Raw genomic sequence first — 12,651 nt, 5'->3', positions numbered from 1 at the left:
TTTATTAAATTGTACATATGCATCATTCTTCCACTTCAGTATTCTAGAGTTAAAGATAGGAATGATGATTTCCTACAGTGATGTATTTTAAATTTAGACTTTTCATGCAAGGCAGTATTTATAATACAAAAGCATTATCCACCAAAGGGTCAGTCAGCAACGAGGCATTTTGACTCTGCACTTGGCGTCCAGTTCTCAACATAAGAGTGCAAAGTATGTGTTTCACTGCCTACTGTGAAACATAATACTGCAAATGACAATTAAATATTATTGACTTTCAAGCCCCCAGATAGCACTGTCAGAAATTAATTCATTCATTTATTCATTCATTATCTGTAACCGCTTTTCCAATTCAGGGTAGCGGTGGGTCCGGAGCCTACACGATATCACAGGCGCAAGGCAGGAACACACTCTGGAGGGGGCGCCAGTCCTTCACAGGGCAACACACACTCACACCTACGGGCACTTTTTGAGTCGCCAATCCACCTACCAATGTGTGTTTTTGGACTGTGGGAGGAAACCCACGCAGACACAGGGCGAACACACCATGCTCCTTACAGACAGTCACCCGGAGCGGGACTTGAACCCACAACCCCCAGGACCCTGGAGCTGTGTGACTTCGACACTATCTGCTGCACTGTCAGAAATAGTTATGCTAATTTTGAATAAACCAAATGGGCTAATGAATATATCGGGAATCCATTGTCATTAAAAGGCAAAGTTCACAACAGTTCGCCATTTACTAGCTTTCCAGTCCGTTTGTGTGCTCCAAACTGTGTTTACAAAGCCCTTGTGTCTGTAAATTAGCTTTAAAAAAAAAACTAGCTAGAATGCTAGTTTCTCTCTCTCTCTCTCTCTCTCTCTGCTCATGGCAGAGCCATCTAGATTTTTATAGACAATGAAGAGAACTCCAAACCTTGAAATGCATGAAGCAAGATGAGGATATTGCTCTATTTCTGTTCCATAGACGGTAATATTGATTTATTTTTTGCAGCTTTGGATCACTTATGGTAACAATATCTCCAAACCTGGGAGACTGTGAACTACATTACCAAATGTGCTACAAAATTATACACCTCGAGTTACAAATGAATTTCTGTGGTAATTCAAACAGTGAATAAAGGCTTAAAGACAAGCTAATCTTCAGCCACGTACAAGTCATTATTTTACCTCAAATCATACCGTTCCACCTTAAAAGATGCAGAGTTTAAACATTTTCCCCACAATCGTCTTTCCCTTTAACACAGTCTGTAGAAAAAAAAAGCAAACTGAAACTAATTGCTAAGAGTTCTGTAGGCCAGAGGTCATGTCATAAATGTTCTTTGGTGAAATGAGCCTTTTCATTGTGTTTTCAGAAAAAACTCATCACATTCTCTGTGCCAAAAAGAAAGTGACCATCTAGACTGCTGTCAACAAAAATGCGAAAGCCATCATCTGTCATGGGATAGATTTGCATGAGCATGGGTGACTTGCTTATGTAATAAAACACCAATGGTGTGGAGATGTATACTAGGACTTTAGAGGCACATATTCTGCCATCAGTATCAGAGTCTGTTTTGCTGCAGCTTACGAAACAAAATAACAAATATGGAAGATAAAGATGTGTAAAAAGAAGTAAATGTATTTATTAGCAAAAGTTTACTTCAAAGACAAATTGTGTAAAATTAAATGAACTAAATGAAATGTAGCGCTGGCCAAAACCCTGGTCTGCGCAAAGCCTGCGCAGCCGTGAGAGCCGTGTTGCGCATATTGTGCGCAGTATTGACGTCGCTGATGCGCACAGAGGCGTTGTTGGGCGGCGCAGCAACCAGGAAGATCCCGAGCAGAGACAGAAATAACACTAACAATATCAGTCATAATATTAATAACAGCAATATTAATATGATATCATCTCAGCGCAGAGCGACACGGAGGTCTTAGGAACACGGCGGAGCCTGGGTAGAGTACTCTTTTGATGGAGTTAGCCGCCATTTCAGGGTTGTTTTTGAGTCCGGCGCTGGGTCTGTAGCTTCAGCCGCGTCCAGAGGGTTTTGGTTTGTGTTTGTGAATATTCATGGATTAAATCAGGGGTTCTTCACAAAGCATGACTTCTCTGTTAGACAGATAACTTAAGCCCATCAGCTCTTAACCGACACGTTTTACTTGAGGCTTAAAGCCTCCCTCCAGTGTACATTAACCTTGTTAGCATGTCCGTGTGGTGGTGTTTATGTACCAGAAGGCACATCCTGCAGTAAATAAGCAGTCAGTGCTGTGGTCAAACATTTAAGCTTTGAAACTGCTTTGTTAACAACACAAAAACTCTCAAAAACTTGGATTCAGACAGCTAGAGTTTCTGACGTCACACTCCTAAGGAACCAACCCTGTCAACTTTGGGGCAGGGCTTTCAAGCTGCAGGCAAGTTTCTGATTGGACAGTCTTGATTTGGACTTGTTTTATTTGGTCAAATCAAGAAATCCAGTTTTGTAGGGTGCCTCCATTACCTTTCATATAGATAGTGTAAGCCTCGTGTCAAATATTTTCAAAAGAAAAAGAGTTAAAGGACTTTCCAATTTCATGGCCCTCTAGACTTAAATTATCTAGTGAACTCATCAATCTTGCTTCGTAGAACAACCCCCTGCTTTGAGAAGTACCCCACCCCCAGCCCCGATTCTCGTCATAACTGTCCTTCAAGGCTCTATTAAAGTTGTCAGTGCATTTCTAGGAATATAACATTAATGGCATAATGTTATTGTTAACTGACAGTTCTTTTATTCTGGACAAATTACAAGAAGAGCCACTTCACTCCTAAAATAGAAAAGGTTTTCCTGCTGTGAAAACCTTTTCTTAATAAAACGGATGCGTTAAACTACCTAAAATTTGACATATTGTGGATCCCTTCCTTTTTTGTACTCATTATGTGCTCATTAAAAAGCTTGTATTTTAAGAATTCCCTGAAAGAATTTTAACCCAAATAATGTGTAATCTCTGGTATTTTCGTATCACGTTATACACATTTTGAGCCATAGTGGCCACCTTTAACTCTGTCATTGCAACTCCATCCATCATCCCTCTCTTCTGGGTCTTTTTTTGTGCAGGTTGCAGTCATGGAGGAAACAAACAGAGAAGCTGTGGCCACTGCGGTGCAGAGGGTGGCGGGGATGCTACAGCGGTCAGATCAGCTGGACAAAGTTGAGCAGTACAGAAGAAGAGAGGCCAGAAAGAAAGCGTCTGTAGAGGCCAGACTTAAAGTGAGATATTAGTTTGTGTGTTTGCTTGCCTTGACTGCTTTTTGGTATATATATATATATATATATATATATTATGCCAACACTTCCTACAATAAATATAAGTGTCATTACACTAAATGCTGTCTTCACATCCTCTCACAGGCCGCTATCCAGTCACAGTTGGACGGAGTACGAACAGGTCTCACACAGTTGCACAACGCCTTGTGTGATGTGAAGGACATTCAGAACTCGCTGGGTGATGTCAGTAAAGACTGGAGGCAGAGCATCAACACCATTGAGAACCTGAAGGATGTCAAGGATGCTGTGGTCCAGCATAGTCAGCTGGCCTCTGCAGTGGAAAACCTCAAAAACATCTTCTCAGGTGAAAGCTAGCTCTGGTGTAGTGCATTGAGGAGCTCTGTACTTGTCTGGTTGACACCTACGGCCAGCAACGGTCAATTCTTAACATACATCCTGTTCTGATTTTTAGAAACAGATGTCTCCAAAAACTCATATGATTACGCCTAACAAGGGTACTAATACTTGACTCAATTTCTCTCTCCCAAACAGTGCCAGAAATTGTGCATGACACCCATGACCTGATTGAGCAGGGCGAGCTCCTGCAGGCCCACCGTAAGCTGATAGATCTGGAGTGTTCCCGTGATGACCTGATGTACGAGCAGTACCGCATGGACAGCAAGAACACGCATGACATGAACTTGATCCGAGCGTACTTCGGCCAGGTGCAGGGTCTCTCTGATGAGCTGGCCAAGCAGCTGTGGATGGTTCTGCAGCGAGCTCTGGTCACTGTGCGGCGAGACCCCACCATGCTGGTGTCGGTGGTGCGCATCATCGAGCGCGAGGAGAAGATCGATCGCCGCATGCTGGACCGCAAGAAGCAGACAGGCTTCATCCCGCCAGGCCGACCCAAAGGCTGGAAGAGCAGAATGAACCAGGTCCTGGAAGGCACAGTCAGCGCCCGCATCGAGAGCACCCAGTCGGAGACGCGAGACTCGGACAAGATGTGGCTCGTACGGCTGCTGGAAATCACTCGCAAGTATGTGCTGGATGATCTGATCGTGGTGAAGAACCTCATGGTGCAGTGCTTCCCTCCACACTACAACACCTTCCAGCTGTTCTTCGACCTCTACCACAGAGCACTTTCCGCACGCATTCAGGAGCTGGCCTCCGAGGATCTGGAGGCTAACGAGATCGTGTCTCTTCTCACCTGGGTTCTCAACACATACAAAAGGTTGGTCCGCTCAGAGTGTCATGTTTTGGCAGAGAATTGAGGCTTTTAGAAATAAGTTTACAGCAGTCAGTTGTTCATTATGGCTTGAAATGTACTCCTGTATTACACTGTACACCCAGGTTCTGAGACTTAAAGGCAGAACATGCTCTCTCCAAGTTTCATCTGCTGATAACGTGTTGTCTATAAGGTGCCTGCATGGATGATGAGGAGAGAGCAAGGCCCGTTATGCTCTGCAAGAGATCCACCATAAAAAAGAAATAGCTATTTACACAGATGGAATATTTTTAACCGCATGGAAAAGACAGAAGTTAGTGGAAATATGAGGAAAAGCCACAAATATTTAATTAATCAGTAAATGGGGACCATATTGTACCCCTTTCCACATGTGAGCACAGTTCTGGGTCTTGATGAAATGTCTGTGACCTGATTTGGTCAAAATATCACAAGGATAAAGCACCACAGCAGCTTTCTGTTGTCCCCCTGCCTATACAGCACTATACTGAACAACCCTTTTCAGCACCTGTTCCTTTAAATGATAATGGGCTGCTCACAGTTCACTCCGACCTGGAAAGAAAGAGGAGTAGGTTCTTCAGCACGAACTGTGGCATTGTGTGTGTGCGTGTCAAGGTTCAGTAACTCAAGAATGAGCTCAGAGTTTCACACACAGCGTTATCACCCAGTGGAGCTGGACGGGCTCATTTGTGCTCCATTTGTGTGTGTTTCTGGGGCTGTGTTTGGCTCTGCGTTAGTTTCTTTGTTGTTTACACACACATTATATCTCACAGAGAGAGGAGGGCTACTGAATTTGTCTTATTCACATGAGTGTGTGTCTTTGCCTGAAATATTGTGAAGGGAAGTTGTGGGGAAACATTTTGAGGCGTTTGTGTGTTTATAAAACTCCTTAAAGCTGCGCACAGCCGCCTTAAACTTCACGTGCTTTACTCTAATGTTACATTGAATATATAATCATTTGTGGCCTTCCTGTTTTTGAAATTCCAGAAACACCTCTGTGACAGTGGCTATATGGCTTATGACAGTCCGGCAAATCTAGGCTTGCCTAGTTTTCTTTTTTCTTGTTTCTCAGTGCTTGCTCTGTTTGTTTTGCTCAGATTAACCTTGTCCCTCTGCTTTCATGTAAATGTGGATCCAGTGCTGTGGTTAAAGTGACTCGGACCAGGGGGTGGGCCACTTCTAAAGCATCTGCATTGTATGTGTTGTATGTGTATGTGTATGTGTATACAGTGTGTGTTGGTAGGCTCCAGATCCCCAAATTAATGTGTAATCCGCTGAAAAATTAATTTCCCCTTTAATGAAATGGATATGTCTCTTGCTGTTATCATTCAGTCCAATCTGCTTTTCAACTGGGGAAAATTACTCACTGACCTTTGACACTGAGGGGCATTTTACAGATAGATCTGACTCTCCAAAAAGTGAAATTCAAACTCATGCTCTTATTTTTCCAGACTTTTTAGATTTCCTGAAAAACATTTCGGCTGAACCTCTGTATCTGATGGTGTAATTGAAGAATCATATGTTATGATCCGACATGAAAGGAGCAGATATAAAAAAACAGTCTGGCTGTTGTTGAGTGAAGCACAAAATGGCTTCCCAGCAATGATTCCATTATCACATTAAACATTTCCATTGAGCTTTTGAATACGAAGTGATTTCTGTCATCCTGATTCTATCTGCTGAACTGAAACCCAAGCTCTTAATGGAGGCAGTGTGTTCATGATCCCATCACTGCTCTATTCCTCTCAGAGCCGTATGTAGGAGACCAGAACTGCCTGAGAGCAGCCCACAGCAATTAAGGCAATATTTAAACCACAGGTGTTTAGGACTTTGACACATCTGCAGCTTGGGAGCAGTTACTGAGGCATAGGAGGAGCATAATGTAACTCTGTGTATCACCTGACGTGAAGAGAACATGAGCTCAAAGGCGGTTAATGCACAGCAGTTTTAAAATATCACATTGTGATTATAGTGGTGTTAAATATTGACGTTGCTTTATGGGTCCAGGTGAATTGAAAGCAGCAAAACCTTCATATGATGTGGATAAATGTTCCCTGCATCATTTTCCTCATAGTGCAGGGGATGTCAATGCTGTAATGTGCTCTTAGGAACAGTGCTACTGTTTTCTATATTAAAAAGTGTTTATTGCTCATCAGTTTTCATGTCTGGGAACTCTGCATTTGTGTACGTTTCAGTGTGGAGATGATGGGCCATCCAGACCTGTACCCAGAGTGTGACGTCAAGCAGTTAGAGCCTTTGCTGCCTCAGGAGATGGTGGACGTTCTCCTTGGCAAATATATGCAGACATTCACGGTGAGTACATTCACAGTCACATGCACTTTCACACTATCTCTCCATCGGAGGCAAAAAAGGTCCTCCTCACACCATCTAATGTGCTGCCTGAATTTAAATACGTTCAGATTGAAGCCTCCTAAAGGATGAATCATGCTTCTGAGCTTGTGAATCTGCGAGCACTTGAGTGATTCGTTAAGGGGTAGGGTCCATCCAGAATGCACAGAAAAAACCAAGAAGCATTTTTTTTTCTCTCTCAACAGAAATTAAACCTAATTTTGTTTAGTTCTGATTGGAGTTAGAATGTTGCTTTAGAAATGTTTTGAGGTTGTAACTCTGTTCCTTGCTGTCTGTCTTTCAATAGTCCAACATCACAGGGTGGCTGCGGAAAGCTCTGGAAACCGATAAAAAAGACTGGCAGAAGGAGTCGGAGCCAGAGGCAGATCAGGACGGCTACTACCAGACCACTCTTCCCGCCATTGTCTTCCAGGTACAGTGACTCCGGTCCAGATGCGGGACTCAGCGTTTTTTTCTGTTGTTTATAAAGCTCAGGTCAGATTCAAATTCACATTTAGGTTTCTCAGAACTTCCTTTACACTTTTACATAATCTTTGGCCATTTCCCCTGATTTTATTTTATAATAGAGTCACTTACGTTGTTGCTGGTTCAAATGTCAGTCAGAATAACAGGCACAAAAATGTGAAGTTTATACTAAGAATTTACCAATTAAAATCACTTGATCAGTAGATGTGATTTAAATGTAAATTGAGGAAGTATAAAATGGGTATTTCTTCTGTTTATTTATATGGCTACTTTAATAAACTTTGCTAGGGTGAAGTGACTAAAATCTGATTTATTGCCTTAATGTGACAGATCTGTGTTTTTTTCAGAACTGTGCACCTGACGGACCCAATCTTTCCAAATCAGATTTGACTCACTTTTAAGTGTCCGATTCGTGGGCCCATGACATTAAAGGCTAAGCACCACTTAATGGACCTCCATGAATATTTCACATTATTTTAGTTACTGACATATATAACTATGAATTAAAATGAAAATAGCAGCTTAATTTGCTTTAAAACTGACAATTTTCGTAATTTTGCATTAAATTAAGTGCAACTCCTAGAGTTGTTGTCCACCATCTACGTCACATGCAAGACGCCTATTAGAGTTTCCGAACACCGTTGAGGGTCTTTTAAACCTTATTCCTTGAATTAGTAAGAAATAACATGTTTTCTGACTATCAACAAACACAAGTTAGGAACTCAAATTCCACTGTATTTATTTGTTTGACACTTTCATAGAGCTGGTGCTTAGTCTTTAATATGAATGGAAGGCATGCCATTTCAGGGCCAGATTAATTCACATTACAGACGGATACAGGTCACTTACATTTATTAATGTGAACCGTAAACATACACAAATCCCATCAAAGCAAAAATCAGAATTGATTAATAAGCCTTGTGATATGAACATAGCCTGTGTTCTGAGGATGTGCGGAGAGGAGTGTTTTTCATGGTTGTTGATCTTTTTCTTCCCCTCTCCCTCTTTTTTTTTTATTCAGATGTTTGAGCAGAATCTGCAAGTAGCGGTTCAGATCAATGAGAGTTTTAAAGAGCAGGTGCTGAGACTCTGTCTGAAACAGATGACCTCATTCCTGGTGAGGTAAGAGGGGACCTTTTCACAGCACACAACCAGTTTCTCCGTCTCTTCTGCAGAAAAACCCGCTCAATGCTGGACGCTTTAAATATGGGATTTTCAAAGTCATAAAATATCACAATTTGTACAATTAATTGGGGTTGAATTTACCAATACTCATACTTCTTTTATCCCAGGTACAGGGATGAGGCCATTGCCTACAAGGAGGAGCACCTGAAAGATCGACAGCTTCCACAGTGCTACGTTCAGTACATGATTGCCATTATCAATAACTGTCAGACTTTTAAGTAAGTTTTGTTGAAAGGTTTAGCATTGTGTTGATAGCAAACGGAACCACAGAACAGCACTTCTTTTTATTCACATATTATTATTTAATATGGTCTTGATCCTCGGTTTGAAACCTCCCACAGTCCAAAAACACACGTTGGTAGGTAGATTGGTGACTCAAAAGTGTCCGTAGGTGTGAGTGTGTGTGTGTGTGTTTGTGTTTGTGTTGCCCTGTGAAGGACTGGCGTCCCCTCCAGGGTGTATTCCCGCCTTGCGCCCAATGATTCCAGGTAGGCTCTGGACCCCCCGCGACCCTAAATTGGATAAGCGGTTACAGATGATGGATGGATGGATGGATGGATGGTCTTGATCCTTTGATGTTAAGCTACATATTTGACCCACACTGAGGGATTCTTCCCTTTAGGGAGTCCATAAACAGTCTGAAACGGAAATACTCAACCTCATCAGAGCCCACCCAAAACGACGTGCAGATCGAGAAGACCCTGAACGAGGTGGCTAAGGAGGGTTGCCAGTTCCTGTTAGATGAAGTCTTTCTGGATTTGGAGGTAGGGTCGATTGCAGAGTGAGACTGTGTCTGACTGTGGTTTTCAAGTTTAACCCAAATTACACTCACTGGATTCCCTCGGTGTCTGAACAGCATCATCTCAACGAACTGCTGACCCGCAAGTGGCTGACTGGCTGCCCTGCAGTGGACACCATCTGTGCTACAGTGGAGGACTACTTTAATGATTTTGCCAAGATCAAGAAGCCTTATAATCAGGTAAACGGTTTTTGGTCTTTGATGTGAGAGGAAAAGGAATATTTCATATCTTCATATCCCTACCATAAAAAGCTAAAGGTGGCAATTTGTAGGACATTTTAAAGCAGCAGTTAACTAAACCACAAGGTATTTAGAGGTGGTGATTGTAGATAAAGCTGTTTAAAAATACACCAGAGATGTGCCAGGTTTCTATAAGAGTTTTCCAAAACAAGGCCTGGAAACATGTGCTAGACTGATATCATTTGTATTTGTATTTGTGTGTGTGTGTGTGTGTGTGTGTGTGTGTGTGTGTAGGAAATGACAGCCGAAGCTCATCGGCGTGTGGTGGTGGAATACCTGAAGGCCGTCATGCAGAAACGCATCACATTTAAAAACGCAGATGAGAGGAAGGAGGGAGCAGACAGGATGATCAAAGAGGCAGAGCAGTTCAGCTTCCTCTTCAAGAAACTCTCCGCTGTGAGTGACATTTAACCTGTCCAAAAACTGACCTGCTGGGTTTTAAAGGAACACTTTGTAGTATTTTTAACCATCATTGTAACAATTCGGTGTTCTCCCAGTGTCCGAGTGGGTTTCCTCCGGGTGCTCCGGTTTCCTCCCACAGTCCAAAAACACACGTTGGTAGGTGGATTGGCGACTCAAAAGTGTCCGTAGGTGTGAGTGAATGTGTGTGTGTGTTGCCCTGTGAAGGACCTGCGCCCCCTCCAGGGTGTATTCCCGCCTTGCGCCCGATGATTCCAGGTAGGCTCTGGACCCACCGTGACCCTGAACTGGATAAGCGGTTACAGATGATGGATGAATGTATTAATTCGTTGTAAAAGTGAGAACAGAGACTCATTGTCATTGCTCCTCCAGGCTCAACACTGCAGAAATTGCACTATGTAACTTTAGGAAGAGGGTAGGAAACCATCACCCACTATCCTCAACCACCTTTGTTTTGAGGACAGTGCTGTAATCTTCCCTAGTGTTCCTTTAAATGGTCATGAAAATGAAACTGATGGCATTTATCAGACACTCCATTTGTGTGTGGTCAGGGAGAGGACACAGACTGGCTGTGCGGCTCAATCACTGCCATCGCAGAGGTCTTTAAACTGACCGATCCCACGCTTCTGTTTCTGGAGGTGTCCACACTCGTCTCCAAGTACCCGGACATCAGGTGAGCTCGTGTTGGGTGTCATCATCAGCGGCTCGTCTCTCTGACCTCCTTCCTTTTCTGCTCTATTGCAAATAAAAGTACTGCATGTGGGTAAATACATCCCTCATTCGCCTTCACTCTGTCTTTACTGTAGGGAGGAGCACGTCGTGGCCTTGCTAGCTGTTCGAGGCGATGCCACTCGTGATATGAGACAGATGATTGTTGAGACTCTGAGTCAGAGTAAACCGTCTGTCTCCACCAACTCTGCGCCGGTCTTCAGAGATATCACCGTCCCAACTATATCTTCAATGACGGCCATGGCTGTGCCCAAATTGCTAAAGTAACCCTCACCAGGACTGACCGTAGACCTCTGGGCAATCAGCAGACTAACAAAGCTAACCTGAGAACATGAGCTCGCAGTATGAGGCACACCCTCTGCAGTGTAAAAGAAAGATGGCTGCACCTGATGTACAGTAAACTTCCAAAACGTCTTTATTTGTTGTATTTGGAACACTAAAGTAATGCGCCGCCTCCTTCCTGCTAATGCTGGGCTGAATGGATTGGAGGATAGTTCCTTTGGCATTTCACTGCTTCTGTGTGATTAAATAATAATAATAATAATAATGTCACAGCCAACTAATGCCCGTTTCTCACACGAACCAGTAATGATCCGGAATTTACCCGGAGGAGCTGTGTGTGTGAACGCGACCACAACATTCATCTCATACCTTACCTGGGCATTATCCTCCTCGAGCCCTAGTAAATTTTCCGGGTAAAGTCAGAGTCATCACATGTGAGTACAGCACGGGAAGTGGTCTGGAGTTTCACCTTTTACAAGAGCTGTGCATGAGCGTGCCTGAGGCTGAAAATCTCCTGCTGTGAGCTGCATGTGTGAACGACCGTTCCAGACCATCTCCGGACCCTATACTTGCACTACAGTTCATGTGTGAAAGGGGCATTACCGTCCTGAATGATTAATGCTTCACTGAATGATATTTTCATTCATCTACAGTTCTCATTCACCGATGGGAAGCACTACTTTGAGGACATTATTCAAGGAAAAATATATATTTTGTGAATGTCAGATTGAGAAGTAGAATGGGAGAAATCTGCTGATTAAGATGATTAAAAGATGATCTATGACGTTACAATCCAGATTTCTGGTTCTTTTAATTAGTGTGAAGCTTATCTCGTATAAAGACAGGCCGATGAAAGACTGAGGTTCTGTCCCATTGTTCACACCTTATTTTGTTTTCACAAACAGCTGAAGGTGTACACTTCCAAGGAAGACACTGGGCTCAGGGAAACATGCCATGGCTGATCTGTAGGCCAAACTACTGCTTTAAAGATCTGAGATGAACAGGCAGAGCACAGTGGCTTTAGGTCTCTTACCCCTGTGCTGCTGCAGGAAGAGTTAGGTGTGAATGCAGCAGGATGAAGGGGGATGGTGTCAGAGATGAGAGGATGAGATTAGGAGTGTGTGGGGCATCATCTCGCTCTCATAGGTTCACATTTCATGCGTGTGACAGCGAGGCTGTGCTACATGCTGATAGTGGGAACAGGACAGCAGCTGACTTCTGCACGCACACACACACACACGTCAGCGAGTGTAACCCCAGGATTATACACACGCCATGGGGCGGAGTCTCCTCACATACAGCCTGCTTTGTAAAGCTACTGTCCACACAGCACCCACTACAGCCTCCTCGAGAAGAAGTATCTTCTTTTTTTACTTCTACGTTCACTCTTTGTCACTAGACATTTCACTCCACTCACACACCACTTTGGATTGAGCTGGATTTGAGTGTGCTGCTCGGGTCTGTGTTACTTCTCAGTAAGAATGGACTGAAAGATGGCAAAATTTGACGGATGTAAAACCATTCATTTATGCCTTGTTTAAGTGGAAGACAGGGTTTTTTTAGAACATGGAAGTGTAAGTCAGATTTTAGCGCAGTGGACAGACTCGGTTTCAATTAAATTCTTTTTGCTGTTTAGCACCGCCACCCGGCGGCCACTGTCTGAAACAGCAAAGCAACTGAGCGTTGGGTTT

At 43.2% G+C, this 12,651-nt stretch overlaps 1 protein-coding gene across 1 annotated transcript; it reads left to right on the top strand.

Annotated features, from left to right (window-relative positions):
* Positions 1-1,798: 1,798 nt before the first annotated feature.
* LOC136678644 (exocyst complex component 3-like) lies at positions 1,799-11,768 on the top strand. The gene is made up of 13 exons (XM_066656720.1): positions 1,799-1,938; positions 3,075-3,227; positions 3,369-3,588; positions 3,777-4,458; positions 6,666-6,783; positions 7,127-7,252; positions 8,327-8,427; positions 8,598-8,708; positions 9,113-9,254; positions 9,347-9,469; positions 9,764-9,925; positions 10,501-10,622; positions 10,756-11,768. Exons 2-13 carry the CDS (start codon positions 3,084-3,086, stop codon positions 10,943-10,945), a joined length of 2,241 nt encoding a protein of 746 aa, XP_066512817.1. The 5' UTR covers positions 1,799-1,938; positions 3,075-3,083; the 3' UTR covers positions 10,946-11,768.
* The last annotated feature ends 883 nt before the right edge of the window (positions 11,769-12,651 follow it).

The sequence above is a fragment of the Hoplias malabaricus genome, chromosome Y (assembly GCF_029633855.1).
Source record: "Hoplias malabaricus isolate fHopMal1 chromosome Y, fHopMal1.hap1, whole genome shotgun sequence".
NCBI classification, from domain to species: Eukaryota; Metazoa; Chordata; class Actinopteri; order Characiformes; family Erythrinidae; genus Hoplias; species Hoplias malabaricus.
Note: the sequence above shows the minus strand (reverse complement) of the source record. Positions and strands in the feature narration are given on the sequence as shown.